Source organism: Sphaeramia orbicularis, chromosome 7 (genome assembly GCF_902148855.1).
Source record: "Sphaeramia orbicularis chromosome 7, fSphaOr1.1, whole genome shotgun sequence".
NCBI classification, from domain to species: domain Eukaryota; kingdom Metazoa; phylum Chordata; class Actinopteri; order Kurtiformes; family Apogonidae; genus Sphaeramia; species Sphaeramia orbicularis.
Genome location: NC_043963.1, coordinates 38,341,244 through 38,362,695, shown reverse-complemented (window position 1 = coordinate 38,362,695; position 21,452 = coordinate 38,341,244). Strand labels below are relative to the sequence as shown.

General features: G+C 39.4%; 1 protein-coding gene and 1 long non-coding RNA gene across 3 annotated transcripts; one reads left to right on the top strand and one right to left on the bottom strand.

The window, feature by feature from the left end:
• Positions 1-2,707: 2,707 nt before the first annotated feature.
• LOC115423226 (uncharacterized) lies at positions 2,708-12,529 on the bottom strand. 2 transcript variants are annotated; one of them, XR_003935929.1, is made up of 3 exons: positions 12,327-12,529; positions 8,352-8,686; positions 2,708-2,845 (listed from the first exon to the last, which is right to left on the bottom strand). It is a non-coding gene; the product is annotated as an uncharacterized LOC115423226 (long non-coding RNA). The 2 variants fall into 2 exon arrangements; XR_003935928.1 differs by having other exon boundaries at positions 12,331-12,527.
• Positions 2,754-19,531, top strand: LOC115423225 (glycine N-acyltransferase-like protein 2). Its single transcript, XM_030140004.1, has 5 exons — positions 2,754-2,859; positions 17,963-18,070; positions 18,149-18,275; positions 18,888-19,014; positions 19,107-19,531. Exons 3-5 carry the CDS (start codon positions 18,167-18,169, stop codon positions 19,519-19,521), a joined length of 651 nt encoding a protein of 216 aa, XP_029995864.1. The 5' UTR covers positions 2,754-2,859; positions 17,963-18,070; positions 18,149-18,166; the 3' UTR covers positions 19,522-19,531.
• The last annotated feature ends 1,921 nt before the right edge of the window (positions 19,532-21,452 follow it).

Genomic DNA, 21,452 nt, shown 5'->3' with positions numbered 1-21,452 from the left:
AAACAAAAGCTGTTATTGAAAATCAAGGTTATTACTGATTTCTTGGCTCTTTCTAAGTTAAAATATTACTATGCCTTCACATACGTTGAAGTCCAAAAACACCATTTGTCTTTATTTCTTTCTTGCTTGCTTGCTCAACTTGCTTGGGGGGTAATGTTGTCAGTAGTTTATAGAAGAAAAGATAATAATTCAACTTATTCAGACACATATCTATGAGCAGTAAAACCTGTGGTCTATATATATGTAATTGTATATATAGCAAACAGTATTTATGTCCTGATGCCCAGGGGTCACAGGGGTCCTATAACAGTTTAAGTCTTGACCTTGTGAGTAGGTATTAGGGGGCAGCAACACAGCAGCTTAACAGCTTAGTAACATAACCAGGTAAAAGCTCATTAGATCACTGAATGGTACATTTTTAAGATTCACTTGTAAGATTTTATTTATAGGTAGTCAGAGTCAGTCAGGACGGTGAGTGGGAAATGTTATGTGTGGTTATTTAAAAACAAAAAACAAAAACTACCAGCAATATATAGAAGAGGCTGGTTCTTCTAAATGGATCATAGAATAGTGAAACAATGAGAGGATGTCCTTCAGCTATTCCAATAGTCTACTTTTTTTTTTTTTTTAATAAATGGTTTGCTTGAAAGATAAAATGTGCTAAATTTTTGACAAAATGAATTGGAAAACAAAGTGCCAGTTTGCTAATGTGTTCAAGATATGTGATCAAGTGATATTACATATACATTGTATGCATTTATATAATAGACTTAAATTCAACAGCAGAAGAAATTTAAAAAGTGAATGCAAAAATGTGAGAATTTCACAGAATGTCATATTATGGCCCAAACTGTATCTTGAAAACTACAGTTAACCAGCATTTTTGACAAACATTTGTATTTATTAGTGACTCAAACTTGTTAGTTTCACTCATTTTATTCTGGAGGCATTTTCCTTGTAAACCAGTGTGATTTGATTACATTCTGGATTAAATAAATAATAGTTTGTGCGATAAAACGATTTAGTACTGTGAAAAGTGCTCTTCCTATTTCCTCAAAGTCTCCGTATTGTTAATTGAAATTGCAAAAAGTACATTTATTATTAAAATTCCTTTTGCTCAAACATGTTAAATCTATTTAAAACATGGTACATAGTGCTTGACTTTTTGCTTGAAGATGATTGTGTTATGGTTTTATAAACGCCAGATCAAGTGTATATTTAAGTTTTGAGAAGCAGCTCAAGGTCAGATGGGCTCTACAACATGTATCAAGCCACAGCTGTTTGCATCAAACTGTATCAATAATTCTTAAAGGAAATAAAACATAGTTCACTTTCCTTTCTAATGCTCACAATTTTACCTTTAGGAATAAACACACAGCGTATGTAATCTGTGTCTTCCTAAAATATAGTAAATATTTCTTACACTTTCAGGTAATAAAAATGTAACTCAGTTTACGGAATTCGATGTAAATTCTCTGGTGGATAAACATGGTCACCGGAGAGTTTAGGAGTTAAATTTATGCCGGTGACCTTGTAAGACAGCAGGGTTTTACTGTTCCTGCATTGCTGTGATGCTGCGACCCCTTTTTCTGAGTTTGCAGCAATGCAGTGGTACAATGTCTTTGTCCTGCAGTCTGCAGTGAGCACATCTGCATTCTCATCATTGACTGCCAAGACAAGAAAGTCTGTTTTACACCGCACATTCAAAAAGAAAAAAAAAGTACTCTTTACTTTAGATCCACCAAAGTGATTTTGAGAACAGTCTGTGTCTTAAATCCTAACTGCACCATACATTTCGCTGCGTCTGTGTTTGCAGCCTATGAAACCTAAATTAGTCTGCACCTGGTGTCCAGGCCTCTGTGGCTCATCCGCACTCATTAGACCTACTGTCTACCATCACACAGCAACGTCATTTTTTAAAGGATCTTAAAGTGTTTTTACACAACATAATTATAAAGTGAATATCCACAGAGAAAACTAACAGGCAAAGCAAATAAGTCCATCTTTCTAAAACTTTTATTTTACTTATCTGATTTATGATGAGAAGAAATGATTATCTGCTGAAGATGGACAATACTTGAACTGATTATATTCTACTTACATTAAGGAAATATACAGTGAAATAAAAATATAAAAATCATGCATTTGCAATTAAAATCTAAGCCATTTTAATTCATACTTAAAAAGCCGTACCCCTTGAATGAAAAGGATTTTTATCTTGTCTGGATCAAAAAAAAAAAAAAAAAGAAGATTATGCTGGGTTTACAATTTGCTGCAGTGCTGGATGAACAAAGCATGCTGGGAGGTTGTGCTCAGTCACAAGATGGCAGCAGAGGATCAAAAAACATGCTGTAGAAGTTTGATCCAAATGTAAATACTGTAGAGGCGATAAATAAAAAAAAAAAAAAAAGCCATGCTTGCAAGTTGATTATCCTCACTTAATTCTGTACCAGGTCCTCAGCTCTTGTTAATAATCTCATATTCATTTCTACTATGTCCAAAACTTAGCAGCAGGTCCCATGTGTGTCCATCCTTGTCCTGGTGGCGGGCTGAAGATCAGACCCCGGGCTTCTTATTGCGAAGAATTTCTGCGGCAGTATACTTGCTGATTGCTTCGTTCTCACTCCTCACAACAACCAGCTAAGACACTGCCAGAGAAACACCCACAGCAGCCGCATCCGTCCAGGCCTCCCTCTGCCTCTCCTGCGGCGGGAACCTGACCAGGTTTCAGCTTCACACTTCCACCTGAGAGTCTGGCACTACGGACGCTCTCTCTGTTCACGGCCAGCTTTGTAGTGGAGCTTGTCAGGAGGCAACGGAGTCATCCTGTGCCAACTGCCAGAAGCTGTACAAGAAAAGGTGAGAATAATGTTTGAATAGCAACATGGAGCAAGGGTCTTTTATGTTACATCCTGTGTTTCACTTGGCAGAATCCCCATTAAATCCTGTCTTAAGAAAAAAATATAATCCTATTTAATACAGCTGTAAAACAGTACAAATGAGTAGTTTAATATAAGAAAAAAAAAAAGCTGACAGGTACAGTCTCATCACATTCACCAAAACGACTGTTATTTCTCAGACATAGAAAAATATGTCTTTTGTGTTTGAGGATCAGCTGATACTAATTATTAGTAATCAATGAGACTGATAACCAATATTTAGAACTGATGTATTTTTACGCTAAAAATTAAAGCTCACAATGTCAGATTTTAGAGTAACTCACTCAACACGAGACTTTATCAAAAGCCCAATAAGCTCAGGATAATAAATGAGAACTCCTCTAGTAATAAATACATGTTTTTCATGGTTGATATTTGGTACTATCTTTGATCTTAATGGTCTAAAATGGACTTAAGTTCCCAAACCAAGTATCAAATAATACCTTTAAAAAAAATCACAATATCCTCCATAAATCTTGGTTTTAGAAGTGAAAGTAACATCCTCTGCCTGCTGCAGTTTTATGTAACTGCGATGCATGGATGAGTCTACGCTTCGCTGCCCAAAGTGAAGCGAAGCTTGTTCCCAAACAGATTCTTGATACTCTTCAAGCCTTTAGCGTGGCATCACTTTAAGTGCACACAACTTTGGCAAACACACAACACCCCCAAACTAATAATAGACCTGCCCATGACTCATGATTTTGCAACAAAAAGCCTGATTTGATTCAGCCCTCGTCCGTTCATTTGTGCGTGCCGTCCTTGTGTTCACATGAGCATGTCTGCGTTGTGTACCTAAGAACTAAAAACTCCCCCCGTCGCTATCAGTTGCCTTTTGCTCACTGCAGAGCTATTTTGGGCCCGGCTGACCATTCCATACTGTCCTCTCCCTGTGGACTGTGCTTTGCTGACAGGACAACACAGATACTAGAGAGAGATCTGCAGCCGGAAACAAGTGAGGGAGGACAGGGAATTATGAAGGAGATCGAGAGGTGTGCAGTAGGTGAGAGTGAGATTAGCTGCAGAGATGGAGAGAAAATTGGAAGGACAGTCTCTTATCTGCGACTGTTTACTGTTCTGAATCTCAAGTGAGGCTCTGGTGTAATTAATAAGGCATTTTTAGTTGTATAACCAGAAATTCTTTGCTGGATTGGTGCTTAGGGCGTTGTGACCTTATCTGATATCAAAGAGTGAATTTAAGTGCTTTTAAGAATGACTCTGATGGTACATTTGTCACAACATGGACACCAATACGAGGACTGGATGGTTTTTATCTGTCTGCTGTCGTCTAAACATGCAGACACAGGTGACGTGGACAAACAAACACAGACACCAGACTGCTGTTCGTTTGTCTGTGTCTTTGTGGCAAGAGCCTGACGCTGCCTTCACTGAGCACATGATGACAGGAATTCCTTCCTGCTCAGAGCTTGATGTAATCCCTAATACAGGATTGAGGAATGCCAGTGAAAACAACACCCTTCTTGCTAACTGAATGACGGGTCGACCTACTGCTTCACACTCCATGACCCAAAATAAGCTCTGACTAAAAACCAAATTGTCCATAAATGTATTCCAAGCTTCAGGCATTTGGTTAAACTGATGAGATTTGTCAAACATTATTTGTATCACAGGCCAAACAAACAGGTTATTTTTCTCAGCATTTTTACAAATATCGGTACAAAGTGCAAATAAATGTCACATAGCTTATTTTAGTTATTTACTCATTTTCTAGTTTAGTGAAGGCAGTGGCAAGCTCACCACAAAGACACAGGCAGACCCAAAAGAAAGCCTGTGTTTTGTTTTATAGTGTTTTGGACTGAAATATATTCATAATATTTTGATCAATGACAGTCCTTTAAGGTTTCTTTTTGGGTTTCCATGGATTCTAGTAATAAAATGTGAGTAAAAAGGAAATATTTATGTGGCATAGAATTAGTTCTACATCTTGAAAGAAGCAAAATATTTCAGTGTGCTGTCATACAGCCCAGAAGACAGATGTTTGAAGGATTTTCAGTGTATATGTAATGAACCTTTAAACATCTGTGATCATATTGACCTATTTTAGCATGACATTTTCCTGATTTTAATACTACTCTGATGAATTTAAATTGATTTGTCCTCTGCAGTCTGAGGTGTTCAGCTTTTAACATAATACACCCAATAACCTAAACCTAATTCAGTCTAATGTGTGGGGTTTTTGAGTGAAATAATGGTACATCTAGTCTGTTTTTATGATCAAACCATTTCAAAGCTTTAAAAAAAATCCAACCCATCACAGAATATAGTTTATATTTAAGACAGATTTTATTATTTTATTTGTATGTTAAACATCTGATGATAATAAGTGTTTATATATATATATATATATATATATATATATATATATATATATATATATATATATATATATATATATATATAAGTATAATAACTGAAAACAATTAATTGTAAGGCTAGGTAATAAAAAAAAAAATCATGTTATGATTTGATTTTATATCTTATCACTGTAATTTTCTTTGGAGAACAACTGATGATTATGGTAGTAATTTTATTTCACATTAATTACTAACTACTATAGAAATTAATAACTTAATCATTAATGATTTTAATTATTTTCTGATGGGGAAAAAACTTTAACTTTGGCTCAAGGAGAAAAAGACAGCTTCACATTGGAAAAAAGTAATAATTTGACATTAATTGTGATATTTACTGATATTGACTAATGACTTTTTATTTATTTATTTATTTTTTTAATGATGACAACATTTTTGACCCGATTGTCCAGTCCTACTTTAATAGCTTCGAAAATACATAAGATAGAAATTTGACTTATGCTTACAGGAGGAGAAATATGTCATTAAAAAGAGTGTGACCGTAAGATGTTTTCTTCTTTCATAATTAAAGGCTTTACGCAATCATCTTCTGTCGTTAGATAATTGTTTTGGAGCAACGTAGTGTCACTATCAGGATTGTCTGAGCCCCTATAGATACAAATTAATCATCGAAATCAATATTTGACAAAGTATTGATCAGCTGAAGCTGTTTCACAGACCGTAGTAGTAGTATTTGTCTTGAGTGTGTTTAAGTAACTGTGGGACTCCTACATAAATCTACAGTTCATGACATGTTTTGGCCCAAAGGCATCAACTGCTCGGCAACACTGCAGATTTCCCACCACATCTCCAAAACAAAAATACACACCTACACTTCTTGAATGTGCTGGATCCCCCTGGTTGTCAGGTCTGAGTGTCTACACCCTCCCTGAACTAATCAGCTTGTGCAGCCCTCTGCACTTTCCTCTGACTCCCTGCCTCTTCTCGCTCCTCTCCTCCCGCTGTGCATTTCTTGGTCGTTTCAGTGTCAGTTAACGACACCCTAACAGTCATGCTCCCCTGCCTCAGTCCCATTCCACAAACCTAATCATCTTATAGCTAACAATGCCATTAGTATTTTCTGTAGAGCCATGTTGTTCAACAGTGCTACACATGACACACACACTAATGGCATGTGTGTACAGCTTAATATTTTGTGAGGTTGGTGCAGCAGAAATATGTAGGTCCTGTCGATACTTTTATGTGACCGACAGAATGGCTTAAGTATGAATGAAAATCAAAAAATGTCTTTTCATTCCTTACCAAATTTCAACACATAGGTGCATGTAGCAGCACTCACCACTTTTATAAATTTTATTAATTATATTATTTTAGCATACCTTGAGAATGTGATAAATTACTTTCTTTTTCATGTTGTTCAGCTGCTTTGAGTAGAAAGATGCTAGAATGCTGAAACATAAAACAATATACAGCTGAAATGGACAACTTAAACCATATTGCAGTAAATCTGTTTTTCCTATAATGTAGTTTGTTTTACTGTATAAATATGGAGATGAGCTAAAATGAAATCTAAAGTTGTTTTTTTTGTGTGTGTTTTTACTTTGGTGTGTAGTATAAATTTTAAAGTTAACATGAAAAGCTAATATTGAAAAAGTGCTGGTATCAGCATTTTACTGGTATAGAAACCTGTTCAATAGGTGTGGTTTAATTGAATTTAAATTTAATTATACTGTTTGATATCAAAAAAAATTATTATCTGTACGATCTACGACGCTGACGGTCTGTGGTTTAAGGAGACCTTTAATATGGAGAAAAATGTAAGAAGAATATAGAATATATTAATGATTCTAACCAGTGGAAGTATTTTGTATCATAAGAAAATTCTGAAAGTAAGTACAGGTCAAGTTCTAACATTATTTTCTACTTTTCTGGTTAGATTTTGAACTTAATATTTGGGTGTGAATTGATTTAATCACCGTCCACTATGACACACTGCGGTGTGTGCAATACCCATGGTTGCCATAAAACAGAGTTGCCCAGTAACTATCTGCATGCTTGACCACACACAGGTAAAGCACACAGACCATAGTACACAGGACACTAATGATTATCATTTGAGTCAGCTGACTGATTAATGTATTTGAGTTTTGAAAGGCCCTTATAACTGAGTTTTTATTGTACAGCTAATCAGTGACGTAATGTTGCAGTTCCATGTGACAGTGAGGGCAGTCTGACATAGTTACGGGTGTCTTTATCTGCTTTTCTGTGTACAGTGTGTGTAATCATGTTTCCTAACTCTGAAGCGGATCAGTTGGAATCTTGTCACACTGTCTGATTGTTTGTAAGCAAATGAGGAACTCTGAGCCTATCACTGCTTCATTTTTACGGCTTGTCAGGAAGCAGATGTGGCCTGGAAACCTGCTTTTTAAAAGTAAAGGAGAAAACAATAACCAAAGTAGCTGTCTGTAGAGCTACAGACAGTTTAAACTTCTCTGTAAAGCTCCAACTAAGCAACTTGTAAAAGGGTCGCCGGCCTGTGTAGAGGTCACTGTGCTACAGTGTGATTGGTGTGTGTGTGTGTGTATGTGTGTGTGTGTGTGTGCGCGTGTGTGTTTGGGGTGTATCACAGTGCTCTGCCTTTAGTATCATTTTGGTATAGTCACCGTGGCATTATCTTAGCATCAGGACGCTTTCACAACGCTGTGAAGTGTACAGTTCACATTTTTTTCATTTTACATCAAACTATGGGCTTTATTCAGCTCATCCTAATGTCTTATTTAAAAGAAAAAGATTTACCTGCACTTCCCTGAGCCTCTCAAATGACCTGAACAAGTCCTGCAAAAGTTGATAGGCGTATGTGTGAGAAATTGTTAATTTGAACATTACAATTCACAACCTTATGAAAGCGTCCTAATGCCAAGATGAATATACCAAGAATAGAAGTTTTTTATTTCCCACACACTAATTACCATTTAATGAATGAAGTACCACCTACAGTAGGTGCTCCAATAGTCAATAAGTGCTGACATAAGTTGTAAATTTACATCAGAGAGGCTTTTATTTTTGCAGTTTGAACACTCACCAAGTAATGAGGCAGACGCAGAGCTGCTCCATCCATGCTCGTCTCCAGCGAGTACACACTGCTGCTGACATCAACAGGAGTCTGTCTACCGGTGTTGCAGGGCTCTCCCATGGTGTGGGGCACTTCACACTGGCAAACTGTTGACCACAAGCCTCTCCTCTCCCTCAGTTTATCCTCTCTCTCTCTCTCTCTCTCTCTCTCTCTCTCTCTCTCTCTCTCTCTCTCTCTCTCTCTCTCTGGCTGTTTCTCCCTGCTTGACTCAGGCTGTACAAGTCAAGGCATGTTCCAACACGCCACCAACAGCCGGACCTGGTGAATGAGCCAGCAGCCAGCTCCTGCAACAGAGACAGAGAGAGAGAGGGGGAGGAGCAGAGGATCAGAGAGGGGGGAAACCCAGAAAAGACCCAGCATGACTCAGCCTGCTTCAGCTGGTTAGCATATACAGCCCTGACTTCCCTATGTGTAACTCGTCTAAGTAGATTTTCTTAAAACAAAAGAAAAAAGAATGAGAGATAAGATGTAGTGATTGATGGCGCCTGACTGAAGGAGAAAAAATAAGTGCTTTTCTGAACTGACTTGTCAGATCTTTGTTGCTGTGTTATAGATCATAAAAAGTCCAGTTTATCTGCAGTGTTTTTCTTTTCGCCCTCAGTGGCTTGAAACTGTGTCCTGTATCTTCTGGCGAAAACATCAACTGTTGAAAATCCTGATAATTTTTCAAATTTACCAACGTGAGTGCTTTAAATTGGTAATATTGATTCACAGTGACTGAGGCAAGTTGTCTGAGTTGATCTGTAACACGGCAGAAAATGAACAGTTCATAGAAGCTATAATCAGGCACCAGCACTGCATACTAATGAAAGCTGCTGATTCATCAAAAGTACTTGTACAGTAACCCTCAGTGGATCACATCTATTACACATGAAGCCCATCAGTGGAAAATATACAACTGTGAAAAGCCAAGGGAATGCACTGGGTAAAATATGGAACATTAGTAAAATATTAATATTTTCCCAGAGCAGGGATGTTAAAACAGATTATTCATGCAGCAAAGGAAGATTCTTCTATCTCTCATGGAATGTTCTGTGCTATTTACCTTCTGTCAAATAAACCAAGTTATTATATGTGCCAAATCATCAGCATCCATAAGTGCTAATTATGCAGAGCCACTCTAATGCTCGCTGGGGTTTTTTAGTAGAGGAGGGTTGATGCCAGTTCATCACTGCTGTAGTGGAAGTTGATCACTAGGCAGATTCTGGGTGCAGCGGCAGAAACCAGCTCAGCAAAACTCACCTGCTACAATATGGTCTCAGTCTGGCTGCCTGAGCATCTCTTAAAGCATTGAACTGTACATCACTGGTGCTGCTCTCCACTGCAGCCCCGTCAACAGACTGATGACCTTATCAATGAAAGAGCAAAGTCACTATGATGTTACGCCCGGAATGAACTCAAAGCACTCTCGGCTCTGCTCTGAGGTTTGTCTTATGTCCCCGCTGACAGCAACTAGAAAAGCAGAGCAACTTTGTAAAAGAGCAGAAGAGACATATTTGCCTGCAGACACTTGCTTTAATTTATTGGAAGTGGTGATGCGGCACTGCACTGCACATCCGCGCTTTGTCAAAGTGCCAGCAATAGTTTCGCCAACTGAGTTTAATTTATGAAAGCGTGAACTGTCTATTTACACAAGAGTGAAATATGGACAAGCCCTAAGCAAGCCCTCTCAAAGGATATTATTTTCCGCACTTTACCAACTAAATTATCGTGTAAAACTGTTAATAGGGTTATCCATCTTTCTGTTGCAGCTGAGGCCTTCCACTTCAGGGGGAGTGTGTATGTGCGTCCTGGGGGGTGGAGGGATGGGAAAGAACCCCTAGCCCAGCAAGTTCAAAGCTTGCTGCATTGATTACATCATCGGAACTGGAGTGCTGGAATGGGACAATGCACCATCAGAGCGGGGGGTGGGGGGGCAACTGGCTAATCTCACCATTGCCTCCCTGTGGAGCTCTATGGACAGAGTGTATGCATGACTTTCTGTATCTATCTTCTCCTCCTAAACTCAGCTGGGTCCAGTCCAGACTGAGACAGCGTGCTCTCAGGCGTATTTACCAGCAGTGCATCACGTGACTGACGGACTGTCTGATATGTCCTGATGTGCATCTCTGTGTGCATGTGTGCATGTGTGCTGTTAGAGGCCAGCACTGCAGGAACTCAGCTGCTGCAGGACACTGCAGGATTGCTGCTCACTGCTGGCTCACTGGCTCTAGCTTTTTTTTTTTCCCACCCTCTGTTCTCTCTCTCCTCCTTCTATTCACTCAGGCAAATTGCTCAAGGAGGATGGTGAGAGCATGTGCTGCATACTTTTTTAGTAGGGGAGGGTGGTGGGGGAGAGAAGAGGAGGAGGGAGGAGGAGAGATTGTGGTGGTAGTGGGGGTTGATGGAGAGGGTGGGTGGGGGGTGGGTAGAATCAAAGAGGTGCAAAGCATGCCGGTGAGGCACTGTGCTGGGCAACTGTACCTCTGAGAGAGACTACAGTAGAGAAATTGGAGACGAGGAAGGAGGAGGGAAGAAGAGGAGAGAGGGTGGGGGGTGGGGGGAGGGCAGAAGTGAGGTGCAAGGAACATCAGGTGAGTGCGGCAATTTCCTTCGCTGGCAGTGCAGCACCCACCCCCAATGAAACTGTGAGCAGGAGAACTGCAGATGTTCCGAGATGATGTCAGGCGCCGAATGAGGCTCGGACTTTTCATACAGTTTCTATCTGTATTCTATTGCTCATCTGCCAGCCTGCCTGAGAGCAGAGAAATCAGAAGGCCACAGAGATGCTCTAGACGCGAGCCTCACAAAGAGCCAGCTGACGACGCAGGGCCAGCATTTTCAAGGTCTTAGCACAGTTACCTGAGATGAACTCAGAACTGACCAACCCTGCACAGAGGCAGACTAAACTTAACACATTCAAAAGCACATCTTGAATAGTGACTCACTTTTATATAAAGCATTTTGCTCCAAACACTATTTTTATTTGGCCTTATAACGGAACCAGCACATACCGAACAATACAGCATAAAGACAAAAGTAGTAGCACTGACTTTTAGAGTTGCTGAGATACTGCTGCTGCAGATATTTTACAAAGCGCTAGTGCAGTTAAGCTTTGACAAGTCCTTCCTTCTCCGTCTTTACTTAATAACCAAATAAAAACATCTCTGTTCACAGTTGCACTTCATTATGCTCCTTTACTTTCCATTTTTCCCTCACAAATTGTGTGCAAAACCTGTCTCCAGAATCTTATCATTAAGTCTTAGTCTCCACTTTTAGGATGGCAGCAAAGTCCTAGCAGCTGGAGCACAACTTCATGACTGCACCACAGCTTCCCTTTCCCAGGGCAGGCCACTGTAGCCTCATTCTCATTTTTTTCAGCACTGAGACACAGAGAGTTCACAACTACAGAGACAATAGATCCTTTTTGACACTTTCCAGCATCATTACTCAGCAAATATCCTCAACTACCATACGCTGCTACATACAAACCCACAATTAAGGGAGAAAAGTGGAGAGCTGGGACAGTTTGTGCTCTCTGATCTAAATGCTAAGTCAGGGGAGGTCCTCTCTATTGGAGGGAACTCTTAGCATCCTGGATAGTTTTTTGTCCTTGTGTCAAATGGCAAGTCCTCTCAACCAGTCGCTATCTGACACGCTGGCTGCTATTTCCAGCCTGTACCATGTGTTAAACATGGATGAGGGAGCAGTGGAGCCTGGCTGCTAACTGACTGGCTGTCTGGCTGCATGCTGCCTGGTTATTGCTGGTGCAGAGGAGGCTGAAACTGATGAGACAGAGGCAGCCAGGAGCTTCAGTACTGCAGGCATGCACACAAACCTCAGGATATCAACTACTACACAGCTAATTTAAGAAGTGAATTAACCTTTAAAGAAAGCTAGACAGCATACAAGGTAAGTAAGACTAGAGAGGAAGGAATTGTATACCTACAGTGTCTTGGGCCACATCACCCACAGGAGGAAGAGGAGGAAAACTTCTCTGCACTCACTCTGAGCCTCTTCGTTGCTGGTGATGTGCTTTCATGGCGCGGCAAAGTTGACTGCAGCATTGCCTCCTGAACAGAATGACATTGTTTGCACTCTCTCTCTCCCTCTCTCCCTCACCCCTCCTCCTCCTCCTGTACTCGCTCGCTCCCCCTCCTCTTCTTTGCACGCTTGCTGGCAGCACAAACTGCACAGCTCAGCAGTGTTCCCCCACTGCCGCAGCAGATCCTGCATGAGCTCTGCGTATCTGTGTGGGATGGGACTTTTAAAGGGGAACGCAACCTCCAGGGTCAGTGTGTGTGCACATCCTCGGTCCGCCCTCCTCTCCACCCAGTTCTCAGCAACCCCCTCCTCCCACCTTTGCTGCTCTCCTAACACCCCCGAGATTCATCAGTGTAAAGGACTCCTTACAAGAGATACCCCCTCCATACACACACGCACACACACACACACACACACACACACACACACACACACACACACACACACACACACACACACACACACTCACAGCTCTCCATCCCCTTTTATTCATTTTCACACACCAGCAAAAGCTGCTTTGAGATATGAGTGTTCTCAAATCTCAATGAGTAACAGTTTGCTCCAGAGATGCCATCTCTCTTTGTCTGCTTTGAAGCATGTCACAATATCTATGAAATCTAATTTCAAATGTGTGTTGTGAATAGACTGGTGTGAGATGATTTCATTTCAAAAGGTTCTTGTACACAGGAATGTGACATAAGTCACAAAAGTGGTCACCACTTTAAAATCCAAATTATGACCAGTCCATTCTGAATGTATGAACGACTACATCAGAGAATGTGGTTGACTTTAAATGTAAAAATACATCAACCACAAAGTTTAACAAAACACAAAGTACATCACAAGATTATTGCACACAGTGTCACCACACTGTGGAAAATGAGCAATAATTGTGCAATCAGTAAGTGAATCTTACTAAAGGCAGCCATCTTAAAATTCACTAAAAGTTGAGAATTGAAATTTCTCATTGGTACAAAATCTCCTTCAGTGAAGTAAAATGTCCTTATTCTGCAATCCCTATCACCTACCTTTCACTACCCAAAATGCACTGCTCTACTAGTGCCATTCTGCAGTGCGCTAAAATGTAGAAATATCTTGACCAACCGAATTTGTCTTTTGCGCGTTGCACAACTCCATGAGAGTGAGATCATCCATCATTTAGGCAGCCAATAAGGTTGAACTTCGCTTTCTGCAATGTCTTGACTTCAAAAATGCTCTTGGTGGTACATTATTAAGTTTTCCAGTGATGACGTAGTGAGCATGCTGCATGGGCTATGTATATGTATAATGGTTGCTCCATTATAAATTCTGTGTGTTTGAGCCATCAGCGTGTTGGCTGTTCTCTGCAGCAGTGCAGCGCTCTCTGCTTCTCACTGCAGGACTGAGGATTTTTTTTTTTTTTTTCATGACTTTGCTGCTTGGGCCCCCAGTTAAACCCTGTGGTCCTGCTCTCCTCTGGAGTGTATTCACCCTGCATCCGTTTATTCAATGTTTGAGCTTACCTATTTTAAGCATATTAAGTTTTATAGGTTATATTACATGATCAGGTACTGCCTAATTAGCTTGTATTGCTATCCTTATAAGATACATCACTGCACGTGTGAATCCCTGAAACAGCAAATCTCACATAAGGGACCTTCTCTGACCACTGGGAATAAACTACACGAGGCTGTCCATGTCAATCAGCATCTGTATGAATCACATGTTTGCATCATGCAGAAATTATAGCCCAGTTCTGCATCAGCTGAGAGCGAGGTATCATTCTCTGCATGTGTGACCTGCATGCAGCGCTGCACTGCATCAGCCTGCATAAGCCTCGCAGCATCTGTCCTCGCTTCTGTACTCTGTGACACCAGGGGAAAATGCCTCTGCCAGCATATCCCTCTCATGGCCCACACCATTCTCAGTAATGGCATCCCATATGATGAATAAGCCATGAGGAGGGGCTCTTTTACGTGTCCTATTAGATTACCTTGCTGTGCTTTACCTGGCCACTGTCATCTCATCGCCTCTTCTCTGCACTCTTCTTAATATTCTCTCTTGTTAGCGCAGCCAAGGGCACAATCTGTGAATGTGCATAAAGGCTCATAGATCATATGAGCAGAGCGATTTGGAGTGGAGTCATGTGTGCAGTTCAGTGAATGCGCATATATAAAGCTCATACTTGTATTTATGATCACATAACAGTCAGCCAAAATTACCCCTATATTACTGTTTGTGCAGTCAGTAGGAAACATTTAACCGAATCAGTGCTTGTTTTTGTGTAGGATTTTGTGTAGGACATTGTCATTGACTTATGTCTTATCAGGCATGAGCTATAACAAAAATGCCATGACGCTCATCTTAAAGCAAAAAGGTTATCTGTTAAGTATGGGCAGTCTTGACACAGGCAGATAATGGAGTTGAGTCTAACCATTGGCTGGTGAGCATATGTGTGTCTTTTTTTTTTTGCCATTTGCAGCCCATTCCACGGCTCCATTGATCTGTCCGGAAAAGATAATAGACATATTGATTCACAAGCTCAGCAGCTTGCTTGGTTTACACATCAATTCAAGCTAATTCTCAATAGTCCTCAGTCAAGGAGGAGAATTGCCTTGACTGACGACTGACTCCTGGGTCTTTGAAAAGGTGCATTTAAAAGCTGTGTATGAACATTTTCTCTTCGGTGTAGAGTATAACAAATTATTTCAGAAAATCTGATTTCAAAAAGATCTCAGTGTATATAAATGATTCTGTGGTTATAAGGCAAACTCTCAAGAGAAACCTGACATTGGCAGTGAAAAATAAAGTCAGTAGGGAGGTAATTAAGGCTAGTTGGCAATAATTTAACTTCATGAAAATTCCTTTTTTTCTTTTCTGCTCAGTTCAGTTAGTGTGGCATGAACCAGGCAGAATGATAAGAACATGACTTTGCAGAAGAAGGTGTTGTGATGTTTCTCACTGCACTGATGCTTATATACTAACCTCATTTTGTAAAGCTGAGTAAATTCCTCTCAAGGCTAAGTGGAATGAAAAAGACACACCATCAATAACAACACAGGTCAAATGAGGTTTCACCAGAACCGCACTGATGTGCAACTTCAAGCTCACACTTACACATATAGGTTAACATTTTTAGGTTGTGAACCACCAATCTTCAAACACAATACTTAATAAAACATATGAGGTGAGCTGAGCCTTCGCTGTGTTCCTCAGCGTGAGATTTGTATTAAAAATCTGCACTATATTGACATTGCAGAGAGTTTTCTTAACTTCTGACAGCTGGCTGGTCTGTTGTAATGAGTGAGCACCAGCTCTGTCAGCTGTTAGTGTCAGCAGCACCCTGTCTGTTCTCTGGAGTCACAGCAAAGCATAATGTAGACATCAGCCTTCAATCAGGAAAGCTGCAGTTTGGAAACCATAATCTGGTACGAATATTATTAACAAGACATAGGACTATTATAGCAATACAGTTTGATATTACAGTACTAAAGATGCAGTAGTAATACCATTTCAAGGTAAACTTTGGTATGAAAACCACACTTTGTATATTTGCTCCAAATAGTACAACCAGATCCCAAATCTCACCTGTGCACCTCCCCTCCTTCTCAATCTTCTGCCAGACTCGTCAACTTGCGCCACATTCTCACATCCACGCCTTCATTTTTCTTTATTTTCAAACAGTTTTCAGGTTTTTCTTCCTATTTCATCTAAAAAAATTACTTACATATACCCTTTAATATCAGTCATAAGTTTCTGAGACCCTACATCAGCATTTTAAAGCTGTTTTCTTGTTCTTTATTGGTAGCAAAACACAATGCACTAAACTGTTAAATCAATCTCAGTCAAATTATTTTACCTGCAAATCTGAGGTAAAAGTGGAAAAAACCGTCTCACATGTTGTGGTTGAAATTTGCTGAATTGATAATCTTTGTAGTGTTTGTTGTTTTACCAATAGTATCAAGAAAGGTGTTAATCAGGAAGTACTTGTATGAGGACAGTAGGTCTTGAAAACAGCAGTGTAAAAAGGCGGGCTGAAAAACCTTTAGTACTGCGGAGAAAAAGGCTGCTCTGGGAAATCGTGTGAGCAGTGTGTGACATGTAATGTGCTGCACTTCTAAACTGAACACTGTTTTTGCAGTATATACGGCAGTAGGTATGACACACTGATCCTACAGATAAGAAGGACATTCCTGGCTTGTTTACATGGAGCAGGGAAAATTTATGGAGTTACAAAACATAAAGCCTGTGAGCTATGTTGCTGTGTTTGCAATTTGGTAACACGCTGGAGTTATAGAGTAAAATAAAGTTATTGTCCCCATATGAGAATGTTTTTTTCTACACAAAGTACAAGATAATGTTTAGTTTTTTTTACTTTTGCAATCCTATCAATCCTGAAAAGGTGGGACAAATTAAAAATGCATATCAAATGAAACACTGGGTCTTATGAGGACAAGAAAACATCTGTTTCTATTTCTTTAAAGGTCATTGTAACTTATAATAATTATACTTGTATGACACCATAAAACTATGATATTTTCTACTGTGAAAATCTCATACCAATGCAATTTTTGTATCATAGAACCTTGCTGTCTTTTTTAAAAACACATATTTTTTATTTACATTTTAAGATATTGTGCCTTTTTCAAGCAGGGTAATTGTAAGTGTTTCAGACAGCTGCATTTTTTTCTTCACCAGGAAAGAAAACCTGTTATGGTATATATTTTAATCAGTCTGTTATTGTAGTTGAAAACAGCTGACTGAGCATTACAAGCCTATTTCTTTATTACAGGTGACATTTTATTATATTAAAGTATACACCTGATTTAAAACAGGGAATAATCCCCTGTCTTTTCATTGTATGTGTCTACGGTTATAAATGCTGGTAAAATTTCACACATGGCTTGGACCTAAAACTGAATATTTTGCTCACCCTGTAGAAAATACTGTCAAATGTTGTGCATATTCAACTTAAAAGTACCATCTATATGCCTATAAGTGGAGAATTTATTTGGATTTTGAGGATTTACAGTTACTGCAGTTAAAAGTGTACATTTTTAACCAGGAAAGTAAATGTCCTCCTATATACTGAGAACTTTGGACATTGTATTTATCTTATCTGTAGTTTTAGTGTAGATGCCTGTTAGGCTGTAAATCTGCTAATAAGTTTCACACCCAAAGAGCAATTTTTTACTCTAAGAAATTCAAGGCAGCTGTGAGCTTAGACTGAAAAAACAATATGATCATCTTGAAAGCTCTGAGGGACCTCACTCTGATGAAAAATATCCTTTACAACGAGCTGCCACAGTCTATCACTGTAATGCTCCTCTGCTCGTATGAAAAATAACCATTCAAACATTTAGATTTGTGTGCTAGTAAGGCAGACAAAATGCCTCTGTGATTAATATGAACTTTGAATTGTTGACGAATCTAAAAAAGTGCATCATTCTGCCACGTATAGTCTCCAGTTTTATTTGTGAGCTGTTTTCTTCTGCAGAGATGGTGAGCGGCTTGTTATTTTCGTCTTTTTCCCTGCTGCATTGTGTTCTGTGTTCCAGGTTCTTGGAGGAGTGTTGCATATCCTCCACAACAACCCCTGTCATCTGGAAGTGTGTGTTGACTCCTGGCCTACATTCAGCACTGCCATTTGTTACCGTCAAAAACAGGTATAGCATGCAGGGATAAAGATAACATATGGGTTCCTCCAGAGAGTGGCCTGTTGATGTCTGTATCTGCCTGTTCAGGATTTCAGCAGCAGCTCAATGGTGATCCCTGACATATGCACCGCCTTCACCAAGAACCCACAAACTCTGAGACGTCTGCTGGTTAATGAGAGAGTCGTAAACTGGAGCCACGGATTGACTTTCAGAGGTACGTCCCTGGTTTATTCAGTCATTGGTGTAGTCTATTTGTATTCATGTCGAGTTGCACCATGCAGTATCTTCTGGCAATATAATAAAGATTTTATACTGCTAGTAATAACTAATATGTAATTTTTAAAAAAAATGTAAAAACCTGTGTGATTTGAACAATGTATTATACCCTGTCATTTCATATTCAGATAATATTACATGTCACAGTGTAGATATGTAGTATTTTCTCTAAATTTATTGAATAGTTTGTATAAAATGGGCACAATGAAAGCATATGATCAAACATAACATATTTTTCTCCTTTCATTTTGATGGTTTATGGAAATTTTCTTGTAATCATGTAACAAGGTAAACCAAAATTGAATTTTTGAGGTGCGTCCGAGTGGAAAAACCCAAAAGTGTTGGCCCACTGATGAAATCTACTGCCAGAAAGAGGAGGATTTGTGATAAAGTGAAAAAAATATATGATAGATGACACAAGATGAAAGACATTTTTCTTGCCTCACATACAGTCCTAACATTATGTGGCTAACTTTTAAATACTGGCAGATGATTTTGTTTTTGTAATGTGTTTTTGATTCATTTTGGTGTTCTCTCTGTTCTCTGACAGGTATACCAACCTCACTCTGTGATCTCATCAAAGAGCTTGCCTCTCAGCATGGACTCAATGTCACAGAATATCGAGGTTATACCACCTTCATCCACCATAACTCTGAGAATATAGCATCCTGGAGGGAGTGAGTTAAAGTTCTTGAGTTGAATTTGAAAGCATGATATACATTTAATTGACTAATAGCTAATATTTCGGTCTCACTTCTGTGCTGTCTAGGAAAGTGTTGCCACTGCCAGTTTCCATTTTGGATGAGTCCCACGCTGAGCTTGTGGACAGACACTTGCCTTACGGAGGGAGCCAGCAGAGCCTCAACCACGTGAAAGCCTGCGTTCGCCATCTGCCAAACCACTGTGTGACGGACGAGACAGGCCGGCCCGTGTCCTGGATGCTGTCCGATGAGCTGTGTGAGCTGAGGATGGCCTACACCCTACCAGAGCACCGACGGGCCGGTCACCTCCTGGTTCTGTCCCTCACTCTAATCCAAAGGATGAGATCTTTGGGCTTGCCGGTCTACTGCCATGTCAACCAGCAGAACCAGGCCACGATTAAGGCTGTGACTGCACTGGGCTTCTCTGCCTGCTCCGATACAGAGACGATGTCAGTGCTGCTCATATGCAAAGACAGAGAGTAAGTAAGCGAGTCAACCTTTACTTAAGTAAAAGTACTAATGTTACACTGTGGAAATAGTCCATTACAAGTAACAGTTCTGCTTTGAAAAGTATTATAAGTATTATTAGAATTAAAAGTACTTTGCATATGAAAAAAGTAGTCACTGCAGTAAAATGGCCCCAGTCAGCAATTGAATATTATATATAATGCTGATTGAGGCTTAGAAGGAGGAGGATTTGCTCAGACCTTCTATTTATTACAAACATTCACAATCAACACATTTAGAGATGCTTGGATTATACTGGAAAAATTGTAAAAATGAAAATAAACTAAACCTTTCAGATAAATGTAGCAGAGTAGAAGTATGTAGAATGCAGTATGCAGAAAATGCAAATATTAAAGTAAAGAACATTTGTGCTTAAATACAGTACTTAGTTACATTTTCTAGTAAGGTATCTCATGTTGTCTGTTTGATAGCAGAGGACACAATGGAAAAGCAGCGTTTCATTGTAAGAATGGAAGATGTGAAATAAATCATGCTCCCCATTCTATCATTTCTGTTACACCATAGGAACCAAACCAGGGCATGCAGTTCTTCACACAGTTCAGTCCATTTCTGACAGCAGACTGTAAGTAGAACAAACTCAAAAATAACAGATTCTATGGCTTTAGGGTTCAATGAATATGCTAGTCCTTCTTAAAGATTAAAAAGTACATAAACAGCCCTGATAATGAAGTAACGCTGTAAGGACAATAAATATGCAGCTTCAGTTTGACCATCTTGTATTTGCTGTTCGTGCTTTTTGAGGAAAGGACCCCCACCCCCCACCTTTCTTAATCTGCAGATCACCCAAGTCGGCTCTCATCCACCTGGGACCCCTCCCCACAGAGGTGTGCTCTGTTCCACTGCTGATTGCCTCTCTGTGTTTTACCAGCAATGCACCATTCAAGTCTGCAGGCAACTTGACAAATGAGCAGCGATCTGAACAGGGGGGATGCTCGTACTGCACCACACATCCTGTCCCATCCACATCCCCCGTCCCGCAGTGGTGCACCTTTCCTAACTGAAGCCCTTTCTGTGCTGTACACCAGAAAATGCACTTGAAAGTCAGCCAAGTATGGTAGACACTAAATATATGTTTGCAAATGCATAAGAAGATACAGAATGAACACAATTCTGTAATAATATAGAGTTATAGAAATCTTAATCCTTAGTGTTAACCCAATTTATGTAGCTAAAATTATTACAACATTATCATTCTAGTTCCAAGTTATAAATACTGCATCAAATACTAAACGATAATTCCAAGCTTTAGTTGTGAAAATATTATGAATTAGCACAACAGCATGCTGATTAACAACCTCTAAATTAATTGCACTGCACCTAAAACTGAACATACTTTATCGCCTGCTTTATTTATGTATAACAGGCAAAAATGTGTGTTTGGCTCAAATGTATAGTGAAACATGTTATTAACAGGAGTACATTATGGAAAAGCGCATCATATCACATTCACACAGGACATATTTAAGGACATTTACATAGAAATAAATAAAACTTGCATTAAAATAAGCACCAAGCACGTACTTAATGGTCGAGTGTGTTCAGGTTAAGTAAATGCATTTGAAGTGCTACATGCTGAAGTAGCAGGGTATGTCCTTACTGATTTATTTTTTCACCAGATACAGGTTAAGAACTGAATGAATAAAAAGAAATTTTTAAAAAATCCATGAATGAACAGTGGTGGAAATAAATTCAAAGAATATATGATGATAATATGTTACAGTATTGTGTGATATTGGATTAGATTCAACTTAAATGTCACTGCACAAGTAGAGTGACAATAGCAATAAACATCGGTTGGCATATAAGTGCATTTAATAAAAGGGTGCAAAAGTAAGGCAAAGAAAAATCAAAGTACTTATTTTTGAAAAACAAAAAAAGGGATATGA